This window comes from Heterocephalus glaber, unplaced genomic scaffold, assembly GCF_053883595.1.
Source record: "Heterocephalus glaber isolate CG9 unplaced genomic scaffold, H.glaber_assembly_v1.0 deba00001140, whole genome shotgun sequence".
Taxonomy (NCBI): Eukaryota; Metazoa; Chordata; class Mammalia; order Rodentia; family Bathyergidae; genus Heterocephalus; species Heterocephalus glaber.
In genome coordinates this window covers 135,034-148,519 of record NW_028258200.1, presented here as the reverse complement: position 1 = coordinate 148,519, position 13,486 = coordinate 135,034, and the positions used below count along the sequence as shown (strand labels likewise).

The following is a 13,486-nucleotide window of genomic DNA, read 5'->3' as shown; positions in this document are numbered from 1 at the left end:
GGGGCTGTTACCTCTCTGCCTCTGACTCTTGTTTTGAGACCTCGCTAGGTCGTCCAGGGTGCCCTCAAGCTCAGTGATCCTTCTGCCTCATTCTCCTGAGTGCTGGGATTACAGTCCCACACCCGTGGCGCTGAATAAACATAATTTTCTCACTGGAGACAGAACTGAGAGCCGGGACAGCACCAGGGTCAGGAGGATTTCAACCTTGCAGAGCTCCAAACTAGAAGAACAGAACCTGCTCCGCCCCTCGCAGGGAGGAACTGTTTGTGCCACCCACCCTGCAGCCCTATGGGACAGCGCCGAGGGGCAGCCCACGCCTGCGCGCCGCCATCTTGCTGCCGGAGCGCCCGCCCCAGCCGGCACGCGAGCCTCGGGGCGGGGCGGCGTCGCCGGCGGTGTGAGACTTGGCCATGGCGACCGCGGAGGCCGGCGGCGGCCGTGCGGCTCGGGCTTCCACTGCCGGGTCCCGGCCGGGCTCGGGCGCGGAGCACGCGGCAGGAGCTGCGGGGCTGTCCTCGGGAAGAAGAGGCGGGGAGCGTGCGCCCGCGGCCGTGGAGAAGCGTGGGCCGTACACGGTGGCGCGCGCGCCATCCGTCCAGGCCAAGCTGCGTGCGTGGGGCGGGTCCCGGGAGGTCCTGGGGGAAAGGGGGTCAGGGAGACCTGGCTGACCCGGCCCTTTGCCTTCCAGAGAAGCACCGGGACCTGGCCAAGGCCATGCTGCGGAGGAAGGGCGTTCTGAGCGCCCTGCCTAGCCTCCCCGACTCTACAGGGAAAAGGTCTCTGCGGCGACACCTCCCCGGGCCGCCCGCATCCCTGAAGGCTGTCTTCAGCTTCGAGGTCACGGCTGCGTCCGGGGCTCCTCTGATCGCGCCGTTGGGTTCACTCTCTGGAAAATGGAAGAGGAGCAACTCTTCCTCTCTCCCCTAATGGCAGTGACAGTCCGCAGGAAGGGGCTTTGGAAGGAGGGAATCAGGCAGTGCCAGGGTCCTTCCTGGAGTGTCTGAGTGAGGAGCTTGTGGCTACAGGCCCCAGGAGAGAATGGACAGTCCCTGGAAAAGGCCAGTGGTGCGTTCTGGTCCAGCTGTCAAGCTGGGTAGGACCTCGTCCAGTGGTTCCCTTTTGCAGCTAAGAGCTGAAACCCGCAGAGGCAAAGAGATTTGCCCACAGATTTGCGGCTTTTGGTTCTCTGGTTAAATAAGGTGTGGGGGTGCTTTTTCCCAGGAGCACTGTGGGGCAAGGAGTGGGGCCTGTGTACCCTGAGATGCTTAGCCAGGTGCTGGAGCTGCAGAAGCTGTGTCCAGTTAGACGGGAGCTAGGACTCCGGCTTTCCCTGCACAGTGCCTGCGCTTTCATCTGTGCTTGGTCTCTCCTCCCTGTCCCTCAGGTCAGTGAAGTTTAACAAGGGCTATACTGCTCTGAGCCAGAGTCCGGATGAGAACCTCGTGTCCCTCGACTCTGACAGGTGAGCGTGCCCCTGGGAGAGCACTGCAGCAGCCTTGTGCTTTTGCTTGTTTCCCACCTCCTCGAAGGCCCTGTGCACACCCAAGGGTGGCCCTTCCCAGGATGGCTGGGTAGTCACACTGCTCTAGGGTCTGAGCACCCATGTGTCCTGGGGGAACCGCCGTGACCTGTTAGGTCTGCACCATTAGTGAGAGTGACCCTGTTCCTGCTGGAGCCCACTGAGGCAGCATTTGCACTCTCCGCTGGTTCTTCGTTGAGTGCTCTGGCTTGTGGTCAGCGTCAAATCACACGGACCCCTTTGCACGCTTTCCATCTCACTGTCCACCACTGTGCTCCTCGGGCCTGCCCTGATCTGACTGTGTTCCTCTTCTCCTAGTGATGGGGAGCAGGAATCCAGATACTCCTCCGGGTACTCCTCTGCCGAGGCAAGTCCAGAGCACCCTTTTGCATGGGGCCACACTGTGGGCAGCCTCACCACCACTGGCAAATGGGGTGTGGTGCCTGCTGTGTGCACAGACAGCACTGTACCAGACTTCTGGTCTGTTCTCTGCTCTTCCACTCTAGCCTCTTCCCCCACAGAGGTATAGGCTTCTTAGGAGGGCTGTTGACAACCAGGAGACCATGCATCCTCAGTGTTGGAGATGATTCCTCTTGAAAGATTCTGGCTAAGGATTGACTAGTCTCTGCTTGCTTGAATGCTTGTTGTAATTATGTATTTACTACCTTTAAGAAGCATTGCTTGCTGCCCTTCCAGCACACACACAAACCCTTCTTCAGTAGCTTTGTTAATCTAAAATGTTTCTTGAAGCCTGGAACCACTAGGCCTTCCAGTGTCAAACAGTAACTATCCATCCCACCTCTGCAGTATTGGGGATTGAACTCGGGGCCTCATGCATGCTAGACAAGTGTTCTGCCACTTTGAAACAGGGTCTTGCTAAGGTGCCCAAGCTGGTCTTGAATTTAAGATCCTCCTCTAGTCTTCCTTTTGACTGACTCCTTTATCTGAGGTAGTCATTCAACCCTCCCCACCCATCTTCCACCAAGCTTGTTTTCTTCCATGCCAAACAATTTCAGTTCCTTCAGTTCTTCCATCTGTGGGAACTCAGACTGAGACATGCCTGGGCTGGCCTTGCGGGCATTTTTCAGAGTGATCATCCCAGACACAAACCAGGTTCTCCACCAGCCACAGTGGCACATACATGCCTGTTGTCCCAGCTCCTCAGGAGGCTGAGGTAGGATCACTTGAGCCCAGGAGCTCAAGGTCAGCCTGGGCAACACAGAGACCCCACCTCTTAAAAGTTCTGGCATGTGCAACTTGCTCCCTTTGACGGAGGTGAATGCTGGGGATATAAATGCACCACCAGCATTTCCTATTCTCTAGGAAACCATTGGGTAACCTCTTGAGTTCCTATGAAAGAAAAACTAGGCAGTTTGGACACAGTGTTCTCCTTGAATGTCTGAGAGGCTAAGATTATTAAAACAAAAGTAAACTTAGCCAAGAACCAAAGGAAGTCTTTCACTTTCTAGCCTCATGTAGTTTGTCTGCCCAGTGGTACTGGTGAGACCAGGCTGACTGGTTCCATATTGCAGGGACTTAGCTCTGTGGGCCAGGGCCAGGAAAGATGACAGGTCTAACAGGCAGTGTAGCTGCTTCCTGCCCCCTCCCACTATAACCCATATTCCTCTACTACTCTAGCCCATTGTTCTATTGTCATTGTCTCATATCCTTCAGCCTTGACAGGGACATCTGGGTTCCTGTGGGAAGGGTCAGGGAAATGACTATCAAATGGTCTAGAATTTGAAACTGGTATCAAATGCATCAGGATTCTTCAGTGATAGTCCCCTGGGGGTCCCTGATGTGAGGCCTGGAGGGTATTAGTGAAGGCACAATTTGGAGAAAGTGGTGCTTCCTGTAGTTCCGGGACACTATGGAGTGGGCTTGGGGTGGAGGGTGGACCGGAAGCTCCAGCATGGGAATGTGGGCAGCAGCTATCTCTGCTTGGCATCTTGGCTTACAGTTCCCACCTTGCCCTCTTTCAGCAGGTGAACCAGGATATGAACCGGCAGCTGCTACAGGATGGCTACCACCTGGATGAGATTCCAGATGATGAGGACCTGGACCTCATTCCCCCTAAGCCTATGGCCTCCTCCACATGCTCTTGCTGCTGGTGCTGCCTTGGGGACTCTTCTTGTACCCTCCAATAGACAGAAGCCTCCCCGCACAAGGCCTGCTCACCATGTAGCAGACACAACCTGCTGGCCTTCATAGCTCAGAACATTGTGGGGACAGCTGTTGGCCCAGAATCGCTGGAGACACAGCCCTCTGTGGTCAGGGACTTACAGGGAGCCCTCACCCAGTGCTTCTTGGGCCAGAGGCCCATCTGGGCCATAGGATTGATGAGTGGAATTCTGCAGTTTCCTCTGTTGTTGTGAGTTTGGAAAAGCTGCTTTAGTAAGGGCAGGAGCAGAGGAATTAGTGTTCACATGGTGGCTGATGGAGGTGGCTGAGAAATGCACTTGCAGACATAGATTGGTGTTTGCCATGGTTCTCAAGGGAAGGGACAGTTTTTGTGTCTGAGTCGTGCTGGGCAGCATTGTGTGGAGGTAGAAGACACCACTTCATAGCTCACAGCTGGGACTCTGAAAAGGAATTTCCATATGCTGTCCTCCTTTTCCTGTCTCTTAGGTTCACAGGTATGATCTTCAAGATCATAAACCAGGTCCCTCTGTCCCCCTTCAGGTCCCACCTGTCTGGCTATGGCAGAAACAGCAGGTTGCTAACAGGATCATGGCTTCCAGAATCCCTGGACCTGGGACAGCTGTCTAGTGGGTTAACTCTGGTCGGCACCCCCTTAGTTAGAGGAAAACTCCTTCATCCTAGACATATTTATTTATTTGTATTTCCCAGGTGTTGGCTGGCTTCTCCACCCATTGAGCTGAGGTTGGGTTGAAGGTACTGGAGCTGGCCCCAGATACCTGGAGTTTTTGTGATTCCCAGCAGAGGGAGCTATTGCAAGGGCAGTCTCATGCCTTTTTGTTCACCCTTTTATATTCTGGAGACAGCAGTGGGTCCCCAGGGTGCACTGGTGTGTGGTGTGTGGCTTGGATGGAGACAAGCAATCAGGCAGAATGGGAAGGAGAGACCTTGAGCCAGCTCCCATGAGCAGTAATCCAGCGGCCAGTGCAGAGACCTCTCGAGCCAGGGCCACCCTACAGTCGACTCTTATGTGCCTCTACCAGTGCTTGCCTAGTGTGTGAGGCCCTGGAAAAATCCACATGGACTGGGCTATAAAGCAAGCCCCGGGGTGAACACTGCTGACAGTCACGAGCACTGTGACCCTGCTCGAGAATTTCTCTTGCTACCCCAAGCCTCCCTCTGGAGTGAATTCTACAATCTGCCCCCTTTGCCTCACTCAGGTGTGGTGCAGTTGGAAAGGAGGTGCATAGGGTTCACAGCTCAAGGTGCATGGTAGTCAGGGTGAGGGTGTGGAGCATCCAGTCTCTCACTCCCCCCATGTTCTGTGACTACTGAGGGATGGTAGAGACTCTTGAGTCTCCACCAGAAGAGGCGGATAGGAAGAGAAAGCCCAGTCTGTTCCTTGTCAGACACTGTCCATGGGAAGGCCATCCTAGCAGGGCTTGGTAAGCTTCTATTTTTGTGAGACTGGGAGGTTGAGTACACAGCACCTTGGGCCATGGCTGATTGTTCTGCTGCTGGCAGCATCGCAGGATTGGAGATGGACAGAGACCCAAGGCCCATCAGCTTGGGGCTGGGATAGGGGAGGTAGTGGCTGCTCTGTTCTGCAGTGGGACTCTGTAACAACCCAGGCAGCCCACATTCTGAGCTGTCCCCAGCAGAGTCCATGTGCAGGCCTCATTGAAGGCAGACAGTGCAATGTAGAGGCTGGGGGGCAGGGACACTCCATGAGCCCCGAGTGGGACATGGAAGTCACATGTGGGTCTATGTTTGAGGTCCTGGTTAGAACAGAGTAGTCTGGGTATTTGGGAACCCAAGCCATGTCTTCTTGGTGGTCGTTGCTGCAATCAACCCTAGGTGCTCGAACAGCTCCTGGAGGGGATGTTCCAGAATTAGGGAGGCCTGCAGGGGGCCTTGTGGTGGGGCCACCAACCAAATACCACCAATTAAGGCACCAATGTGCCCAAAGCCACACTGCCTTAATTCAGAGTGAGGGATGCTCTGCAGGTGATAGTCCCCTGGGGGAGGGGTGCCTGGGGCTCCTCAGGCAGGAGTGGTTCTACCTGGTGTTCACAGTGCTCGACAGACCCCTCATCTGTATGCTCAGAATAAACGCACCCATGCTAGCTGAGCTGTGTCTGTGTCAGGGATTTTTAAGGTCTGGATATTCTGAAATGAAGACATAACCTGGTGGACCAACCACGTGGCCCTTCCTGGAGCCCCCTCTGCTTCTCTGCTGTTCCTCTTGTCTCCCTGGAGGCCATGTGGCCTTGCAGATAACTTGCCTTCAGAATGGGTTTCTTCTAGCAGACCCTTTCTTTTCATTTTTTTTCTTTCCTAAACCAAAGAAATTTCAGAGGCAAAAATAAAACTAGGGATTGAACCCAGGACTTTCACTCTGAGCTGCATCCCCAGCCCTTTTTTTCCTCTGGGATAGTCTTGCTAAGTTGTCCAAGCTGGGCTCAAACTCGTGCTTTCCCTGCTTCAGCCTCCCAGTATGCTGAGATCCACACCTGGCCACCAAAACCTTTTCTAAGGTGGTTTCCTGGAACTCCCATCTGTGGGAGCTCTAGTATGGGCAGGAGCTTCCTGAGGCTACACCCTTATCCTACAGGGAGGGAGATCCAGTGGCCTGGCTTTGCTGAGTCTGCAGTGACAGGGTCAATACTACAGGCCAGAGATCTCAGTGAGATCACAGAAGGGAGCAGCCTCTTGCAGGGTTCCAGCCCTGGGGGGAGAATTGGATGATTCTGTCCCCAAGGCCCTGTAGTCTGCAATGACTGAATCTGTCAGGTTTTTCTGGAAGGGCTGACAGCCAGTAGTTTCAGCTCAGTGGCAGAGTGCTTGCCTAGCACACAGGCCCTGGTTTTTTGTTTTTGGGGGCTTATTTTGGTACCGGGGGATCGAACTCAGGAACTTGGGCTTGTGAGGCAGGTGGCGGAACCACTGAGCTAAATCCCTGGACCAGCCCTGGCTTTGATTCCTAGCATGGAAACACTTCCATCTTTGCAGGCCATGTTGTCTGGTGAAGCACTTGGCTTTACTGTCTCATCCAGGATTCAAAGAAATATGCACAGCTGGACCTGGCCTGCCAGTCTTCAAGTGCTGGACAGTGCTGCAGGAGCGGGGTGCTGACTGGTCACCCCTCAATTCCATCTCTGCAGGGCCCAAGGCCTGCCTGTAAGTGTGCAGCTGAGGCTGAGGCTGGCTTCCTCGCCTACTCCTTCCATTACAGGTTCTGGAGCTGGGCCAGCCACCCCCAGGAGCTGTCTGAGCAGGAATAAAGGAAAGCCTGGGGCCCCATCCAGGGAGGACTCTTCCAGCCTACTGCAGGGACAGAACACAGAGGTGAATGCTCTGCTCACAGCCTCAACACAGCAAGCTTTAATTGCCTAGACAGTGCAGGAGGGCACCAGCAGCACAAGTCCTCACGCCCTTCCTCTGTTGTCCTCTGAAGCTGGGGACAGCAGCCGCAGGCAAGAATGCTGCTCCTAGCAGCTCTGCTGAGGGCTAAACTAAGCAAGGACCACGGGTGTCACCAGATAGCCTGATACTGTGGGTGGCACAGAGCTATGACCTCTGGAGTTGACACTGCCAGGCTCAGGTGTGGTGAGGGCTAATGAGAAAAGAGTGTCAGCCTTGTCCCAAAGATGGCTCAGGTTGGTCATGCCCTGGAGTCACTACCTGCAGCCTCGCTGCCCTGTTCTTGTGTACCCACAGACTGCAGAGCAGGAAGGGGCTTGGACTGGTGACCAGCAGGGGACAGCCGAGGAGCCTGAGGCTGCTACAGCAGACAGCAGGCCCGGAATAGGACTAGGTCCTGGGATGCAGTATGCTTCAGTGTGACACTCTCATTGGCCCCAACAAAGAGCACCCCACCACGCTGCAGGGGGATGGCTGCTTGGGCTGTGGGTGAGCTGGCTGTCACTGTCCCCTTCACCACCAGGAGGATGCTGGCAGAGTCCAGCACTGAGACCTTATATTCAGTGACAGAGCTGGGGACCTGTGCAGGAAGAAAAATTGAACAGTTCAGCCCAGACATGGGTCCAGGCTCAGGATGACCTTGAGGGCAGCCAGGGACAGCAGCTCTGCCACCTCCTCCCCACAGTTCAGGTTGTCAGCGTGGAGGCCACATCTGTCCCTGGTACAGACTGGATAGGTCCGACAGCTGCCCCACCCAGGAGCCGGACAGAAAGAACCCCCAGCCCCAGGTATACACTGCACTGTGAGCCATGCCCAGATTGGTCACGCTGTACCGAGGACACCCACCACAACCTACACCCCCTCACCTCCATCTTCATCACGGTGAAGTCCGGCACAGGGGGGTCATAGATGGAGAGGTAGGGGTCTTCCTGACTGTGAGATGGGGGGAAGAGCCTGTCTTTGCTGGGAGTGGGAGTGTAGTTGAGCATGTCACACAGGGTTGGCACATCAATGAACTTGGGTGTCAGGCCGGCACGCACCGTGTTGTCTGAACACGCCATGCACTCTACACAATCTGGGGACATACAGTTGTCACATGCTAAGCTGATGCCCCAAAGTCTGGCACTCCAGGGGTGGGCCCCTAACCTGAGTGAAGCCCCCTGTAGGGTTAGAGAAACTGTGTGAAGAGCATTTTCCAGGAGGATGGCACTAAGATATTACACCAAAAGCAAGTGACAGGCCCCCTGCTACAGCCAGGGGGAGCCACATTAACCCCTAGGGGCCCCAGACCTGTGACTCATCTCCCACAGCTGTGACACAGCCCTGTGTGGGAGTGGGTAAGCTAGCAGTCATAGTGTGACATGCTCTGGGGCAACACACATTTAATGTGAAAATCCCCAGGTCCATAGGACAGGCATGTGGGGTAGGAGTGAAACAAGGCAGCCTGGGGCCCCATGCTCACTGTTGGGCCTAACATCAGAGTATCAACTCCAGGCTATGGGAGATTCTAAGCAGTATCCACTGCCAGACTTGCCTTCATTCCTACTAGCCACTCAATGCTGAGCATGAGCACCCTTGGGTCAGCTAGGTGAGAGCCTCCCTGACCACCCTGTCCTCTTTCATCCAGATGGGCAGACAAAGCCCACAGGACAAGAGCAAGGGGCTCACCTCCCTCTAGGTAGGCGTGGGGCACACTGGCTTCCAGAAACATGGCCTCGCCCGGCTTCAGGATGAGCAGGTTCAGAAAGTAGATGGCAAAGCAGCCGATGTCCCCTGGGTACTGCTGGTGTAGCCGCAGCAGAAGCTCCCCACAAATGTCGTCCATGTTGTTCCCAGCTGACACTGAGGGTCACAAAGTACCCACGGCACTTAATGACACTTGGCAGTGTTCTCAGCCCCACAGTGGCTAGGAGTCTTGCCAGCTGGGGTCAATCTTTCCTTGGCCCTCCACCCACACAGATGCCATCTCTCACCACATTTGGTCTGTCTCATGCCTGGCACTGCACTGGCTTCTAAAGGGCCAGAGTATGGGCCTTTCAAGACAAGATCTCTCAACCTCGGCATAGCTGGCACTGGGCAAGACACTTTTTTGTTGCAAGGGCGTCCTGTGCATTGTTGGATGCCTAGCACCGTCCTCGGCCTCATGCAGAAGATACCACTAGCACCCCCAGTCCAGGCTTTGACAACTAAAGTCTCTGGTAGACTGCCAAATGTCCCCTGCCTGAGAACTACAAGTTTTGTTCCATAGACATGAGCCCAGGATTTTCCCTTTCCTAGCACTGAAAGTCCTGTGTCTCAGGAAATGCTTCAGACCCAGGCAACTTGAGATAGTATCTTTCCCAGAATGCACAAGGCCCAATGTGCCAAGGGCCATGGGTCTTTAGATGGCCCAGAAGAAGATAAGCTCACCTGGGTTACAGCCCCAGGCGGCAGGCTGCTTCGAGGGGCAGCCCAGGGCTGGGTGAGCATAGGAGCAGGGAGGGTCTTTGTAAGTAAAAGCCAAGTGTGTAGCACCACAAGGAAGGAGCTAGCTTGCCAGGTTTAAGGTGGGTCCCAATTCATACAGAGACTTGTGAATGGCTACTCTGCTAGGCACCAGGGTGAACATGAAGGCCAGACTCAGGTCCTGGCCTGGGAAGACCCCAGTTCCAGCAAGCAAGCACAGGACAACAGACTGAGGGGTGCCGAGGGTGACAACAGATACAGAACAGCAGCTTCAGTAGCTTGCGGGACGAGCGTGGATTCTGCTGTGAGACTGAATGGCAGAGAAAACACCTGAAACTACCACCACCAAACCTGAAAAGGTGGGTCTGGCTATGAGAAATAATGCCTGGGGCTTGGAGGTGGCACAACAGGGGAAATGTGCAGAGATAAAACCAGAGAAAGCTCTGGGCCCACGTGGAGAAGTGCAGGGTGGCAGGCTCAGGAGCTGCAGCCTTCTCAGCAGCCACACTGGCTCACACCTGGGCATCTGTCTGCCTATGTTCCTAAAACTTGTATCAACTCCTCCACCTAATTATGGATGTGATACAGCCACACCCATAAACCTGTGCTCACTTCCTGAACTCCTTAGAACAGGTCAGGCCCACAGGAGAGTATAAGAAGGGTTGATGACTGGCAGCCCTAAGCATCTGTCTTCTAGAGCAGAGAAGTGATTTGTCCCCTTCCTGCTCTTCAGTACCTCAACATAAGATTGTCCATGGGAAGCAGCTGGCAGAAGGCACTGGAACAGTCTCCTAGGCCAGACTCTCTCCAGCCATCTGGGGAAAAGTGACTGTCAGGGCCTTGCTCCCCAAAAGTAGTGAAAGAAATGGCCTGGCTAACAGGCCAGTTAGGTTGGGCCCCTTTTAGTGTCCCACCTGTGCAAAGAGGCTGAGAATCCTGTCCTCAGCCTCATCGTGGGGGGAGCCCAAGCCAGGGCATTGCACCCACCTTGCTGGGAGATACGCTTCACCAACACATTGAGCTGCTCTGCCACTGCCTTCTTCTCACTCTTCATCAGGTGGGAGAAGCAGCTTCGTAGAGCCGAGGTCACCATCTGGGGGTCACTCCTCACACTCTGCCTCAGCTGTGTGGCTGCATCGTCCCCAATCAGGAGCTGGAACTCTGGCACCTCTGCAAGAAGTCAGTCCAGGGATGTAACAGGCATGGGAGTGAGGAGCAGTATGAGGCCTCCCCACCCCTCCCTAAGCAAGGAGCCAGGCCACACTAAGCAAACCCTGCAGTACGGGGCAGCTGCTCCCCACTAGCCCTCAACAACCCCTCCCAAGCCTGGTCTCACCAGTGTGCCTCCAAAAACTATTTCATGAGCACAACCAACCCTTCAGACCCTGTGACATTCAGCCTCTGTCCTCTGTCACTGCCTGCCTTTGCCTGGGTCACCCATACATCCCAGACCTGGTACACATGTTCTCGGTGTCCTGTCCAACCTTACTCTTCAGAAAGGTCAGGATCTCCTCCACAGGCCGGAAGCCACACAAGCCCTGGAAGGAGGTAAGTGCAATGGCCATCTCTGGCTTGTGGTTGGCATCGGGGTAGTGCTGTGGAGCCTGGAAGTGCAGCTTCTCTGCCAGTTCCTGTGGATGGTGGGGTGCAGCTGTCACTTAGTGGGAACACCAGGCCCACCAGTCCCTTCTCACCACCCTCCCTACTGCCAGCAGGCAGTGGCTTCAGACTTCTGGCAAGGAACCCACTCAAGGCATGATGCAGAAGCCTGGGATTCAGCCAACCCAGGGCAGGGAAAGAGGCCAAATATGGCAGAGCTGGGCAGACTATGAGAGTTGTGGCCAGTGAATCCAGCAACCCTGACTAGGGCTGACAAGCTCTGATACTGACAAGCTGTGTGACTTTGGGTAAATCTGTCCCCTCACTAGGTCTGACCCTGATTACCTAAAATAAGAGGTTTGGACAGATACTTGCTTGGGCTGGGGCTCAGGGGATGGTACAGAAGAACACTGCAAGGGTGGAGCTGAGGCCACAAATAGGGTGTTTGCCCTGCCTTAGAAGCTGAACCCTTCAGAGAGCCAGATAGGAAGATGATAGATATGACAGACCTGCACTGGTGGAGGGGAGATCAGAAATAGGTCCCCAGGAACAGAGAAGCTGCCCTGGTAAAGCCTCATCAGTGGCCCAGTGAGACTTGGCTACTATATGCGTCACCTGCAAATGTCCTTGCAGAGCTAAATTGGGAGCCTTCAGACCTGCATTTAGCTCTGGGCTGGAGCCTGGTATTGGGAGGGTAAAAGCAGTAGTAAAAGTCATGAGAGAACTGTGAAACAAGCCTGCCTCCATCCTGCCCTCTGCACCCCACTATGACCCTGTACCTTGTTGGGGTGTGCCTGGATGGATAAGGCTGTTTCCACTGAGAGCACTTTGAAGAGGAAGGGCAGCTTGCCCTTAAAGGCAACTTTGACCTTTGAGCCCAAGCAGTCCTGGTTCTCAGCAATCCACTGGCCCAGCGTCTTCTGTGAGACATGGTTGTCGAAGATCTTGGCGTCCCCCCGGGGATGCGCTCCCATCCACAGCTACAGAGAGAAGGAAGAACCAGCACCATCAGTCACAGGACCCAAGATATGCTGTGCTCCCATAGGGCAGTCAAGTCTGGGTACAAATGCTCACACCATCATGGACACAAGGGACACAGCTGACCCTGGAGACTCAGGGCCCAGTCTAGGGTCTGCCTCTAATCAGCTCTGGAGCCTTCAGCTAGTTATTTCCCTTCTTTCGTGTCACTCTTCTTGCCCGTCAAGTGAAAAGAATGACACCTGAACTGTCAAGGTCATTGAAAAGCCATGACTCTCAAACAGCTCTGTGAGGGGTTAAGATTCAACTACTCCACTCTCAGATACATTTATTTCTAGGCTTTTTTTTTCTTTTAGGTTAAGCGAGTTTTTATTGGAAATAACAAGAATAATACCTCCTGGATTTCCAAGAGGAGTCCTTAGTGGATGGCACTATTCCAAGGCTTTAGCATTTTCTCCACTAAATAGGAGGAATTATGCGTCAGGTTAATAAAGATCCAAAGATAAATTTAAAAAGTCAAAGAAAGCCAGGCCTGGTGGTGCTCGCCTGTAATCCCAGCACTTGGGAGGCTGAGGTAGGAAGATTGCTGTAAATTCGAGGCTAGCCTGGATTACATAGAGAGTTCAAGGGCAGCCCGCAGTACAAAGCAAGTACCCTGTCTCAAAACACAAAACAAAACAAAAGTCTAAGAAGGCTGGATTAAAATTCAGTAGGTGCTGAGAAAGGTGTTGAGGAAGGTGTTGGGGAAAGGAGGTCACTGGAAATCCCAGACTTCCACCACAAAACCTCTCCTTTTGGTGTCACCATGCAGTCCATGGACCTACACTGATCAGAAGAGCCAAGGGGGTGTCCTGGTCTCTGGTGTCCAGTCGATCCACATAAGGTGGATTGGGGCCCAGCACATCTCACCTCTGCATATGGCTTGTCCTCTGAGATCTGGGCCAGCGGGTCACTGCTGGCCAGCAGCCGCGCCACTTCACTGTTGGAGCCCTTCTTCCCCCAGGCATATTGTTGCACCACACAGGAAAGTGGGAACACTGGGGTACAGACAAGGATCAGCTCCTGTCCCTGCTTCAGACCCGGCCCTAGAGTCCCCGGAGTCTGGTCAGAGCGGAGGGATCTGATCAGGTGCAGAGGGAAATGGTTTGCAGATTGTGGGGTGAGACCTCTCTCTTCTGCAAGCCTCAATGTTCCCATCTGTGAGACTGGCCGATGGAGATCTCATCTGCACGCTGGGGTGCAGATAAGGCGCAGGAAGAGTTCGCCCACTGCCCTCTGTCTCCACCGACCCAGGCGAAGCCGGAGGAGCAAGGGGCGCCTTTTTGAGGGACGACACCCCCACCGCAAGATCCCGTCCTGCCTCTGCCCGGCCCACCCTTCCTC

At 54.6% G+C, this 13,486-nt stretch overlaps 2 protein-coding genes across 15 annotated transcripts in view; one reads left to right on the top strand and one right to left on the bottom strand.

Annotated features, from left to right (window-relative positions):
- Positions 1–338: 338 nt before the first annotated feature.
- Positions 339–5,789, top strand: Fam219b (family with sequence similarity 219 member B). Of its 2 annotated transcripts, none has more exons than XM_013068270.3 (5): positions 339–609; positions 689–776; positions 1,385–1,462; positions 1,838–1,886; positions 3,505–5,789. In XM_013068270.3, exons 1-5 carry the CDS (start codon positions 411–413, stop codon positions 3,664–3,666), a joined length of 576 nt encoding a protein of 191 aa, XP_012923724.2. In that variant the 5' UTR covers positions 339–410; the 3' UTR covers positions 3,667–5,789. The 2 variants fall into 2 exon arrangements, with proteins under 2 accessions (XP_012923724.2, XP_004872094.2); XM_004872037.3 differs by having other exon boundaries at positions 351–609; positions 3,502–5,789.
- The window catches only part of Mpi (mannose phosphate isomerase), a 12,130-nt gene continuing 2,976 nt past the window's right edge, over positions 4,333–13,486 (bottom strand). For 4 of the 13 annotated variants that reach the window (XM_021250050.2, XM_087210233.1, XM_021250052.2 and 1 more), the window contains 6 exons: positions 11,905–12,105; positions 11,016–11,157; positions 10,514–10,696; positions 8,750–8,923; positions 7,948–8,156; positions 4,333–5,995 (listed from right to left, as the gene is read on the bottom strand). In XM_021250050.2, coding sequence (XP_021105709.1) covers positions 5,762–5,995; positions 7,948–8,156; positions 8,750–8,923; positions 10,514–10,696; positions 11,016–11,157; positions 11,905–12,099 — 1,137 coding nt within the window. In that variant the 5' untranslated portion in view covers positions 12,100–12,105 and the 3' untranslated portion in view covers positions 4,333–5,761. Of the gene's footprint in view, positions 5,996–7,019; positions 7,662–7,947; positions 8,157–8,749; positions 8,924–10,513; positions 10,697–11,015; positions 11,158–11,904; positions 12,106–12,497; positions 12,563–13,012; positions 13,446–13,486 lie in introns of those variants that run through there. The other 9 variants (XM_087210234.1, XM_087210232.1, XM_021250049.2 and 6 more) reach the window with 8 other exon arrangements.